The sequence below is a fragment of the Hetaerina americana genome, unplaced genomic scaffold, assembly GCF_022747635.1.
Source record: "Hetaerina americana unplaced genomic scaffold, ioHetAmer1.1.p SCAF_1, whole genome shotgun sequence".
In the NCBI taxonomy this organism is placed as follows: domain Eukaryota; kingdom Metazoa; phylum Arthropoda; class Insecta; order Odonata; family Calopterygidae; genus Hetaerina; species Hetaerina americana.
In genome coordinates, this window is record NW_027286069.1 from 95,537,031 (window position 1) to 95,549,921 (window position 12,891).

Genomic DNA, 12,891 nt, shown 5'->3' on the forward strand with positions numbered 1-12,891 from the left:
ACACCCCTTTGCCACCCCCTCGGCGTTGATTCGAACACTAAGTGCCGGCAAATTACTCTTCTTCTTCATCTCCTCTGTCTCTCCCTGCTTCCCCCTCCAATCACACCCAAACCCTCTGTGGACCCCTATGATCCCACCCCCACCCCATCCTGCCACATCTCAATGGGCGGGGCGTGAGTGGTATAAGGACAAGCGGGGGTTGGAGGGGAGGCGGGGAGGTATCCGTGGGTGTAAACGGGAAGGCAAAAAGGGTGTCGGCGGTGGTGGAGTAGTCCGGATTAGGCTCTGGAGTGGAGGGAAGGGTTGAATGACAAGAGGGGGAAGGGCGAAACGAGGGGGAGAGGACCTCGTGCGGGGATGGCCATGTGAAGAGGGGTAGTAGACGTGATGCTGCATATAATTTTACCCCTCGTCCAATCCGGTGAAGTGGTACTAATGAGGCCGCCCCCCGGTTGGACGGGCGGATCCCCGGCGAGCCAATGGCAGCGCTCAATCGACCCGGCGAAGGCGGCGCGGCGGGCGGCGTTCGGACGGGGTGTGCCATCCCCTCCCGGGGAGCGCGCGTCTTTTTTTTCTCCCCCCCCTTCCATTCCAAATGCAATGGGGGAGGGGGATGGTAATACGCCCCCTTGACTTCACCTCCCCCCTTCCCCTATAACCAACCTCTCCCCTCCCCTTCCTGTTGACATCCAAATTCCCCCCTCTACCTTCCGGATCCTTGCCACGCCAAAGGGGTCCACCCTCCCACTCCCCCATCTCAACGCCCGAGGACTCCCTGAACATCCCCCGTCGACTCATTCGCACGGAACCGAAGTCGCCAAGAGGATCGGCGTGGAAGTGCGTGAATGGTGACCGTCTGTGTGAGATGCTGACGGCGGGGACAGTCGGAAGGTACAGGCAACTGGGGTTTCTTCCGCGAGGACGACACATGGGCCCTCCACAGTGAGATTTTTCCGATCGCCCTTGTCTTTATTTGGAAATACCAGCCACATCTTGGGAAGACAAGAGTTTCGAGACGGATCATTTTGAGAGATTTTCTTGCAGAAGAAACAATAAGTGCGTGAATTTTTACGGGACGGTGTCAAGAGAGAGAGAGAGAAAAGTCTTGCCTCCATAGTAGCTCCGTTCTGAACAAAAGAGAAGAATATTACATAAAGAACACGCCTACGGATTCCTCAGGACATACTTCTGATAATTTTGGTGAGGGCTGAGTTCCATTAAAATGGCTGGTGATGGATGGTGATGACTGGTTGTAGAAAAGTTCACCTCATGTTGGCATCCGCTTGTGATTTTACATTGATTTTTCCCCGGGGGTCACGCAGAGTGAAAGAAAATTTGATGTGTACTGAGATTAACTTACGCATCTGAAGAGAAGAGTTAGTGGCTCGAGTCCCATTTTCACCCGTACTTATCCGACACCATGCTGGTTGATTTGGCACCACGCTCCTTATCACCCGAGGAAATCTAATTGGGAATTTGATGATTCTCCACACTCTTGGGAAGTCTTCACCACTCGTTCTTAGACTCGGAAAGTTCCGCCCCGCCGGGCTTCTAAATCTCCAGGGGGCCGGTTCCCTCCGCGTGGACACCGCGGGCGCGGCAGTTGGGACGGCCGGGAGGGCCGCGAACGAGATTCCCACTACCCAGTCACGATGATGGAAGCCTACCACCACCTCCTCCTCCTGCCCCCGGGGCCGACGCCGCCACCGCCCCCGCCGCCCCCCACCCAGGCATCCACTGCCCCGCCTTCCTCCTTCTCCATCGAGGCCCTCATCTCATCGACGACCACCCACTCCCAGGGGCAGCACCACCACCACCATTCGAGGAACGTCCCGCTCGGCGGCAGCGCCAACGCCGTCCACCGGGTGCCGGACTACCCCCCGCCCGTTTCCTCGTCCTCCTCGCCCCCTTCCCCCGGGGACGAGGTGGCCCTCGGGGGTCTCCTGGCGGCCGCCGCCGCTTACGCCCCTTTGCCCCTCCTCTACCACTCATGGCTCCACAGGCACCACTTCCCACGGCCCCCGCTTGCGGACGGCCTTCCCGAGGGGGCCCACGCCCTTTACTCGCCGGGAAGGGGTCTGGAGGATGCGGCGGGAATGGTGCCATCTCTGCCCCACCTAGGCCTTCCCCCGCTCGCCGCGAGGGACTACGCCCCCACGGACCTCTCGACGAATGTTACAGCAGGTCAGTGGCGATCCCAACTGCACACTTCCCATACCCAAATAAAATAGGTGATCCTTCACCAGTCTTTGTTGCAGGAATAGCGTGTTTGAATAGGCATTAATTTAATACCATTCATTTGAATTAAAAACTAGGCGAATTATCTGGCACAGCATTGGGTTGCTTTCAAAAGAAGTTGATTTCTGCCAGTTATATTTCTTCTCCCAAATTATCATTCATTTTGGAATTGCTGGATTTTTGTATCATACCTAAGTCCTATGTTGTCAGCAAGCACAATACTATCAAGTAATAAGTTATAATATACCTAAAGTATATGCAATTTGTCCTAAAGAATAAATTTTACCTCAATATACGTACATAATGAATTTTACATTTATTCATTATTGAATAGGTATACTGATATGGTGGAACGTGATTTGATGATACCACATTTGTAGACCTGATGGATAATTCTTCGTTCCTTTATCCTTCTCTATCTCGAAAGCTTTCCGCATAATTTCTTCGTTAATCATTAACAACTTGAAAAATTTGAGCTATTATGTGAAACGAAATAAAAAGTATTTGAGGCTCCATATCATATGAGGCAAGTATCATATGTCTGTGTAGTTCAGTGTTACATATTTCCCATGTAAGCTAACCCGATAGGCGCTATTCTCAGTTAGTTCCGAGCATACTTAAATATTCTGCAATCAGGTAGTGGATTTCATCGAAAAAATACGAAGCAGAGAATTTATATTCAGGTTTAAATCTATTTGCTGCAAATCCTGCATAAAATTCTTGCTTAATATGATTTCAAGATAATTAAACGCAATCTTTAGCAATTTTATCGTGACGAGTAAATTGAGATTAAAGGTACTCTTCCGAGAGGAAAATGTAGGAGGCAGTGAGCACATATTTGGAAGAGACTCAAAATCCAGGTGTATGCAAATTTAAAGTCATTGCAACATTGGTGTTCATTAATGGTAGATATTTATCTTGATCTTAATTCGTAGAAGTTAATGTTTACGGTGAACACCAGAGAATGAGGACACCATTGTGATCTTCTCTCTTTAAAAAATTTAATTTCGCATATTAATTCATAAAATTTACAATGGTCAATAACTTCCATAGTGGTAGTTATAGTTCAAAGTCGGGAAATGTGAAAAAAGGATAATGAAATTGGAAGTCTCAGTGAAATAAGGAAATCTGGATCGCCCTGTCGTGAATCGTTTACTGCCGTTGCAGTCATACCCCAGGGATATATGTACCTTCCCGCTTTTCCAGGCAAGAGTAATTCTGGAGATGCCGATGATATAGATTAAGAAATTCCTCAGAAATAGCTGGTTTCTGATAATTACCAGGTAATATTAATCTTGAAAAAATTGCATAAAATGACAACTTAAGTGAAATCGCTTCATTTGGATAACAATGCCGTTGATATTTGAAAAAGTAACTTCATTTCTTTTCGCTTAGTTCATATACCTTTGGCTTTACCCTTATATTTCAACTTATATTAAATTGCAAAAAAGCTGTATATCTTCATCAATCGTTTAATAAGGAATTAGAATTAGTGATGATCTAATGAACTCTCTAAACATATGAAGATGCTTAAAATTTAGTGGCAAGTTTTGTAATCGAGGTCAGTCAGGTAAATACAGTAATAATTCAGTGAATTACATTATTAATTTAAGTTTAAGATGCAAGATTGGGATGGCGATAACCATGAAGTTGTAAAAACAATTATATAGTGGCAAGGTTTACATGGTAAGTGGGATTTTGACGAAATTTGGAGTGGTGAAGAAGATTGATTTTAACTGAATCATAATTCAACGTTATGAGGAAATTTAGGATAGTAAATGATGACCGTGGAATTGATTGTTTTGTTGGTACATGCTTACAACACTTCATCTTTAAAGTAAAAAAAAAGATGTCAGGGTGGAAGCTTCAATAGTTTAAGGTATGGAGAAGCACAGAGATAATACCCACCAGAGGCAAGCACAAACGATTAACATACTAGTTACTGGGAGAGGAGAGCAAGTAGCTAAGGAACTAACGAAGGGGAAGGAGGAAAAATTTAGTGGCTATAGGTTATTGAAATTTGTGACTGAGGAGAGTGCGTTAGGTCTCATACAAGATAGATCATTATAATTGGTATTTTAAACATAATGAAATGGTAAGGGACACAAGGATCTAAAACCGGGGATGGTGTATTGCTACAAGTATTTTGGTTGCACGAAAATACCTGAAAATCGACATCATATTTGGATTTATTTTTGGTTTGACCTAAATAACATACCAATGGCATACTACCAATGATAATATCACCTCATGTCGTCATATCTACGCCAGCAAAAACTGTAATTCAACCTTGGAAACTCTTTAATTCATTGGGATGCATGTAGTCTAAATCGTCGTATCATCGCTAGGGTGATTTTGTGACAGGCAAAAGGGTGACTAATAATAATCAAACGTCGTTTTCTGATTGAATTCAGAGCCCGACTGAGAAAAATCTACCGGAAATCGACATGTTGCCATAGGTAATGCGGGAGAAAAACTAGTTCATTGAAAAATTTAATTCGACGATAAAAAATGTCCATGGATCGAGATCCATTGCGTCTGCACTGTCTAATGGATCCGTCTATGTGCACTGAGGCGATGACTTCTCCGGTCATGATTTTTGTCTCTTTTTTATTGCCTTGGCTTGGTATTCTGAGGGAAAAGATCGTTTGAAATTGACTCCTAGGGACGCCCGCCTGCCTCTGGGGTGTCCACTTCGAGCGGGGGGTCCGCTCGTTGCGCCCGTGGAATTAATGCGGCGATATAAGTGCCCATTGTTCCGCGGCGGAGGACAGAGGCGGTAGAGGCCACCGGTGCGCGGGAGAGACCTATGCATGTCTGTGTGTGTGTATATATATATATGCATTTTTATGTGTCCGTTTTATGTCGACGAATGCGTATTTTAGGAACGCTGCCTCTCTTCGGTTGGTGGGTAATGTCGCGGGACGGTGCTGATTCCTCATTCCGCGGCCGTGCTCCCAACCTCGTGTGGGGTTTCTGCATCATCCCCTTCGCGCGCCATTCCCCCCCTCCCCTTCGGCATCTGACGAGCTGAGGCTATCCCAGCTGTCAGCATAAAGGGTGGGCGAGATGATGTGCTGCCATGCACCCGGCGGAATTAAACATTAGATCACTTGCCACCCCCGGCGCGATCTCTCGTTTCATAATTCATGACGGGTCGTCGCTGTTATTGACAGAATCACGGCCGTTGAGATCTTCCGCCGGCATTCCCTTTCTATCGGTCCGAATGCCTTGTGGCGGTCGGTCCCAATCACCTGTTATGGTCGACGATTTTAATCTAGCACTCCGTGAGTGAAAGGATGTAACAAGTGTAAAATCCACAAGTTCTTCTATTAAATCCATCATCCAGATCATAAAACCCCTTTCATTCTAAAACGAATTGGAATTTATTTACTTCCCGGTCATTCTAAATGAAAAACTTGGATAAATGGCATTCGCAGATAAAGTTTAAATCCACTCAGTTCGGTATAAAATCATGAAATTTAACCCGCTGCTGACAATTATGACAATAACTTCTTACCAACCAGTAGCCGTATCCTCGTTCCAAAATGCAATATACAGTGATATCAATGGTATCAAACCATAAGAATTACACTCTTTAAAAATTAACGTCTTTAAAAATTTCCCAGGAGACTCACGATTAACCTTACAATATAGCGCATGATGACCCCACTCATTATTTATCACTGGAACTCTGATTTTGAATTGAATTGCCTAAATTTCAAACGACGTTGGGGATGATAAAATACTTATCCTTAGCCTCCTCGTGTGGTATTAACGCCGTTTGCGAGCACTTCACGTATTTTCATTCAACAAAAAAAACTTATTTTAAATGTTATGTATATCGTATGCATTATATGGGTGTGATACACGTATATTTTAGCTGTTTTACGGAATGGATATTCATGACCGAAATCATTACTAATTTAAATCAGGGATTTATTTTTGGGGAGCACCAGGTATAGTACCTAAGGAACTATATGTTTTTAGGAACTAGCCATAAGCTACAATAACTATTAAATAAATGATGTCTAATGATTTTCCCCATTTTCTCCGGACATGGTTTTTGGTCTCTTTTTATTGCCTTGACTTGGCATTCTGAGGGAAAGGATCGTTTGGAAATGACACTTAGAGACGCCCGCCTGCCTCCGGGGGAGTTCACTTCGAAATACTATATATTCTTGCTTCTTGAATTCTTTGATTTTCGGCTCAATTTGATGGAACATCATGATGAAAAGTGAATAATAACAACTTTTTAAGTACCACTAATTTTTAATATAAAAAAGGACCGGTTTCGTTGATTAGTCGACATCCTGAGGTGCGTCATCACCTGATGATGTCGACTAATCAACCAAACCGGTCGTTTTTTTAAATTAAAATCAGTGGAACTTAAAAAGTTTTTATTATTCACTTTTCTACTTGCTTCTTATCGATGCGCTTGTTTCAGATTTACCTAAACAGTGAGACTTTTCAAATTAAGTGCTTAACTATATTAAAATTACGTCAAATGAGATAGGCATTTTCATTTTTATATAAATTAAATTAGTTTAAAAAGGTACCTGTGCAGTTTTCAAACCTATTTGTAAGTACATAGTAGTACTTGTAAACTAGAAATTGACTATGGCATTCAGAAATGAATTAGAACAATACCATTCCCAAAAATACAGTGGATTGGGACTCACTCTAATCACCCGCCGATTCTCACTCGGTCTGGTAAATTTAAGACAGAAATGCGATAGTATTTGGGGTGGCTTTAAAATATACATGCGGAAAGACCACCTCATTAATAAACTGTACATCAATCATATTAATTTAAGTATCAAGACTGGCGATGAGAAATTCTACTATTGCTAGTGGAATTCTGTCATTTTGGCCTTACCAAAACTTTTATATCTTTAAGCCGCATCGTGTTACGACATTCAACGTAGTAATAGCTAACAATCCTGGTTTTCGGTGCCACTTTTGTATATTAACACAAATTTATCAAATATTTATTAAAATATTTCGTGAAAAATGGGCTGTGCATGAAGTATCAACTTCTTCAGAAATTAAAATACAGAAGTCAAGTCCATGCGATGTATATTTTATGTTGAAACAGTTGAATGTTTTATATATAAAAATTTATTAACTTTTATTACAATTACAGCTAACAGATAAGGTATAAATTGCTGAAAATTAGTTGTGATGTAGATAGTGGAACATTCTCTGATGAAAATACATGAACAGTATTTTAGTGAACTTTTTAATGTAATTTTGCATCTTATATCATGATCCCTTGTATAATGATTCTACTGATTCCTTGCAGAAAATAATACATTTAATTTCGATCAGTTCTTAAGATACGTTAGGAGCGTATCATATTTAACATTCGACTAGATGATATTTTTTATGATGCGCAATATATCTTATGGTTTTCACGATATTGAATTATTTATATGTAAATTTACTTGTCCATTGCTTTCAAATAGGAGAAATCCTGCTAATCAGTTGTCAGTAACAACACTCAAACGTATATACTAATAATAGCCGTAATTAAATTAATTATACTCAGTTCCTGAATTTATAACGGTATGCACCTAAGAATACAAAATTTAATTTCGCACTCTTAGCTGCCCATGTATTTGTTAATTCAAATAGAAGATTGTGTGTAACGTCTTAGATTGGAGGCTACTTAACTGAACTACAATGGACGTAGATTAGTTTTACTTTTGTTTTTCTACAGTTTAATTTATATTTAGGTTGATTCTTATTATATTTTAAGTTGATTCTTAAATTGAAAAGTTTTATCGACATCTATGGATTCCTTTGGATTGTTTTACCTTTTGCTAAATGAATAATTCCTGATATATTATCGGTTCATATCTATATTAGTAAAGTAGGAAAGTTATCACAAATTTAATACAAGTAACATAAAGTGATGACATCATTTGAGCATTGCTGTTTCGGGTACTTCCACCAAACCACGAATTTCGGTTCTAATCGCGAATTTTACGAGGAAAGGAATAGTGTTGAAACTATACATGCCGGAGTTTATTTTTGCTGTTTTATATTTGTCGGGGTCTTTCTCACTTTGGTGAATGAATGAGTTCGTTTTTCTGGCGATCGTGGAATTTTTGCACCATAGAAGTTTGATTATTTTTTGTCACAACGGTCCCTTTGACAGAGTTCCTTATAATAATATCATTCTCCCGCCTTCCCAGGTAGACTCAAGTGCCCCATGAATTTCACATTTCTCTTCATGTAATTAAGGACCCTCATCGTAGTTTTCCACTAACCTCGTCGTAACATGAACTTTCTTGCAGTAACATTTTTTGACACATACAGCCGCTCTTCTTTGGACTTTAGTTAATGTTTTACTTAACAAATACTTATGAGCATACAGAATACTTGCCGCATATTCCAAATGAGACTTTAGCAACATGAAATAACATGTCTATTTCACTTTTATGATACTGTTCCTCCATCCATCAAGGTAATGAAACAAGTTTTATATATATGGACCTCACATTTTTCTAATGTCTTCTTCCCCCGATATTGTAGATGTAAGAGAGGCACCAAACTGTTTGGCTTGTTACTAATTGCTTCGTTTGATGCTGCAGATTTCCTTTCTTGAATTGTTGTATTTCTTTTTTTTGCACCAAAACTTTTACCAATATTATATAGAATATAATTATTAACTGCAATAGAGCCGCCCACCACCAGCCAAAACCTTTTTTGCCCTGCATAGTATTTGCACGTAGCCAATCTAGTATTGCTGTGTAAATACTAAAAATAAAATGCCATTGTCCATACCTAAGAAGTTTTTTTTTATTTTTCTTCTTCCTCATATTCAGTCGCCAGCAAATTGTTCAGCCTTGTAGTTTAATGAATTGGTTAGGTTTTTTCCAACGAGTGCGGTATATATGCACCTAGAAAGGTGGTTATCTTTTGCCAATCATTTACCTATTGTGCAAAATACTTTACTGCGGGTAAATAGTAATTTCAGGGCTATTTAAAGCGTAAAATTAACTGCCAAGGTGAACGAGTCATACGGAAACCTATTCAGAAACTACGTTGTAGCGCATTCCCTATGTAAGTAAGTGAAGGCAGTCACTAATATGTACGTTGCGGATTGAACAAGTAGGAAATTCATTTGGTGAGGTAGTTTACTCGGTAAAAATTTCATTTAGTTTTAAGGGAAGAGAATATTCGGAAAGATAACTTATAATAGTTGTATAGTATTGTCATTGTTTGTAGACAGATAATCGTTACTTAGGAGGAGTGTCGTAGTTTCTGAGAACTTCAAATTGACTACACATACATTTTGAGTTAATTTAAGCCAAGTGCCAAAATATCGTGTAAATTTGTCTTTCTTCCTGGGGAACTATTTAATAACCAATATAAGTTCTCCCCAGCCTAGGAGGCGCGATGGAGTCTCCCTTCACTGGAGAATGCGTGATGGATCCGTCGAAATGCAAAAGAGATATTTTCTAACCTTTGCTTTAGAAAATAAGGCTGCTTTGAAATTTTTTATACTTTCTTCGCGAAGCAAAGGCTTTTACGCTGTCTTAAAATGAGAATGGATGGGTAAAATATGCTTTAATTGACGACGACAAATATGTTCTAATAAGGGATATTGGCAGTTTCAAATAATTTATTGACCAGACTACTCTTTTTTACTCCATTACAATAATCAAATACGAATACAATAAAATATATAAATGTAATCTTTCATAAAGCTCTTCGACTTTTTTCATTGATTTTGGTGCTCCATTTCTATTCTGTCGTGGTGGAACCTTTCTCCTTGTTCTCTTGAGAAGTCATCCATATTGCTTCTTAAGCTTTCAATATGAGAAACCTGCATATGCGTTTTGAGATACGTTTGACGTACACCTTGATCAAAATTGTTAACTAGCTCCTTGACAAGGGCCTGATAGTCTTACGGCATGTGGTTTCCGAGGAAGCTAACTGTCACGGCGGTGAAATTTCTCCAGGCTACTTTATCTATCTCATTGACTTTTTCTATGAACTCTTCAGACTTTATGATGTTTTGATTCACACCCTACTCCTGTCGCTCCCACTGAAACAAAGTTCGCATGATCCAAAAGACACCAAGAAGTGCAATCAAAGTTCTTAGTTATGATACCGGGGAAACGAAGCACTCCTAAGGATATGTGGCGTGGTCAAAATGCTATATCATATGTGCGCAAAATTCACTTATCACATTTAAAATATTATTAAGCGGTAATATGGCGCTATAATTCATATTTATGATACATTAGCATTTAGAATACATTAATATTTTTTATTTTTAATCTATTTCGCTCATCTATTCGCATTTTAAGATTGTCTTTGCTTCACGGACAAGTACACAAGAGCACAAATAACAGCCATTTAAAAATTAATAAGGTTATAAAAGTATTTTAGTCACTCCACGATGATTCTATCATGCACTATCTTTCTCGGCCCCCAGCTTTCTCCCATTTGTCGATCTCAGTTTTTCTCGAGGACTTTAAATGGTCGTCTGGAGCAAATTTGGGTAAAAATTAGAAAAAAATAAAAGCATAAAACTCTAATGGGCTGACCTTAAAAGTATGTCAGGACAATGTTATTATTAATTTTATTTCATTTTAGTGCAGAAGGAACCAGTTACACGCTGGGAGAACGAGTCACAAACAATGTATTCTGACGGGTGGAATATATCACCACGTTCTTCCGGCCTGATACTTCTAACTCTGAAAAGATTTCCCCACCAATTTTAGCCGTAGGAGTAAATTGCGGCGGTACCAATCAGTATATTAAACTTATATACAGAGAGGAGCAGGCATATATTATTTTGAAGAATACCGATACGAATCTTTTTCAGCAGCTTGTCAATGAATTGTTGTGTATTGATCAATGTTTAAGTGTACTGTCTGGCAAAATATTTTAATTTGAAGCAGAAATGCAATTCATAGAATTTCACTTTGAGCCACCCATGCAGATTAAGAATGACAGGAATGCTCTTAACAATGAAACAGACTTCATTTATATACGCAGAGCATCCATAAGGATCAATTTTGGAGTATCGAGCGTCAAAAATATGCGCGCAGACCGCAGGAATGGAATCGTAAAATAGTTTTCGATTTTTTTCTGTCATTTTCCTTAATGAACCACTAGAATGTGCGTGATTTGAAACTATAGACGAATATGAGCAAAATGTTTTGTATAGCGTTGAATTTTAAGCGGTTTTAAGGTAAATCGGCAGCCATTGTATTTTGACCTAGTACATATTTGTATAGAACGAGTAAGTTTCACAGAGCCTTCGAGGTGAATTCGTGATTTCTGTAAAAACCAATGAATGGTGTTGGTAGTTACTGTGCACACAACTAGCCGCCATTGGAAGAAAAAAAGAAATGTGCAAATCATATTGTCGACACCATTTGTCAATTGACATCACTCTGAAATCGAAAAACAACCCAAAATGTTCTCGTTGCTGTTTTGCTGTGATGATTAGACCAAGCCGAAGTTGACATCACTTCTACGGTATCCTGCTGTACTCAGCATTTTAAAATATTGTTGCCAAATTAGATACGCATATAACTGCTACATTCAACCAGATAATCATAAGAGCAAACCTTGGTTTCTTTATATCAGGGAAGATTTTTTCTCAGCGTGTAATTTGCATTCGAGTAACCCAATCATACATGCATTCCCACGAGAGCTCCCTGCGGACGACGATCTGTCGGCTTAAAACCCCATATTTGCTCAGGGCTCCCGGAAATGGCTCGAGCGGATATTGCCGAGGGATCTCGAGTATGGGACGGAGGTAAACCATCCACGCTGCCCAATTTGCAGTTCCTCCCTGCACTTCAAAAAAAAATTCACAGTTTTCCGCCGATGTTCCCCGATGATACCGATGCTCCCCAGTCTTAGCCACCGCACATGCGCGGGACTTCAAAAGCACACCGCCACCTCGGTCCCGTCCCCTCCCATTCGCCCCGGGTGTAATTTCGGGGGTCACAGAGGGAGGGCCCTGGCCTGTGTGTGTGTGTGTGTTTGAGTGTGCGGGGGAGGGACTCAGGAGAGTGAATACGTGGGTGGGCCCGGCGGGTTGGGCCGGAGGAGGTCTGGCGATCGGGACGGTTGCCCGCGGGCGCGTAGACGGAATCGTGTGGGGCTCGAACCGGGGCGTAGACGGAAGACCCGCCGGCGCGGTCTGCGCTAAGGAAACGGCGATGCCGTAATATGAGACGCGCCCGCGTGTGTGTGTGTGTGTGTCGGAGGTGGGGAAGGCTGAGGAGTGTTACTTTTCCTTGCGGGCACAACCTCCACAAACAAGCGGGCGTGATGGGGCCGTAATTGAGGCGACCGCGGGCGGTTGTTGAGCAAACAGGGGGTGACAAAAGAGGCGGGCGGGGGTTCCTCCCCACCGGGCCAATACGCCCACCATGCCGCGGCCCCCCTCGTCCCCCCCCCCTCAGTTTTACCGTCCACCTGTCCAGACGGACGCGAGGGAAAGTGTGGGAAGTCACGGGGGCGATGATGCAAGTCCGAGGCGAGGGAGTTGCGGCTCTACGTGTGCTCCTGACTCCCTTTGTGACGCCCGAAAGAGGTTTCAACGCCCCCCGTCTTGATGGCTGTCCCTCCTTTTTCCTCGTCCAAATTGCCTCCCCCTTCTCTCCTCCTTCCCCC

At 41.7% G+C, this 12,891-nt stretch overlaps 1 protein-coding gene across 1 annotated transcript in view; it reads left to right on the top strand.

The window, feature by feature from the left end:
- The first annotated feature begins 1,652 nt into the window (after positions 1-1,652).
- The window catches only part of LOC139692019 (homeobox protein GBX-2-like), a 47,232-nt gene continuing 35,993 nt past the window's right edge, over positions 1,653-12,891 (top strand). The window contains exon 1 of the mRNA XM_071590064.1: positions 1,653-2,184. Within this exon, the coding sequence (XP_071446165.1) occupies positions 1,653-2,184 (532 nt within the window). The remainder of the gene's footprint in view (positions 2,185-12,891) is intronic.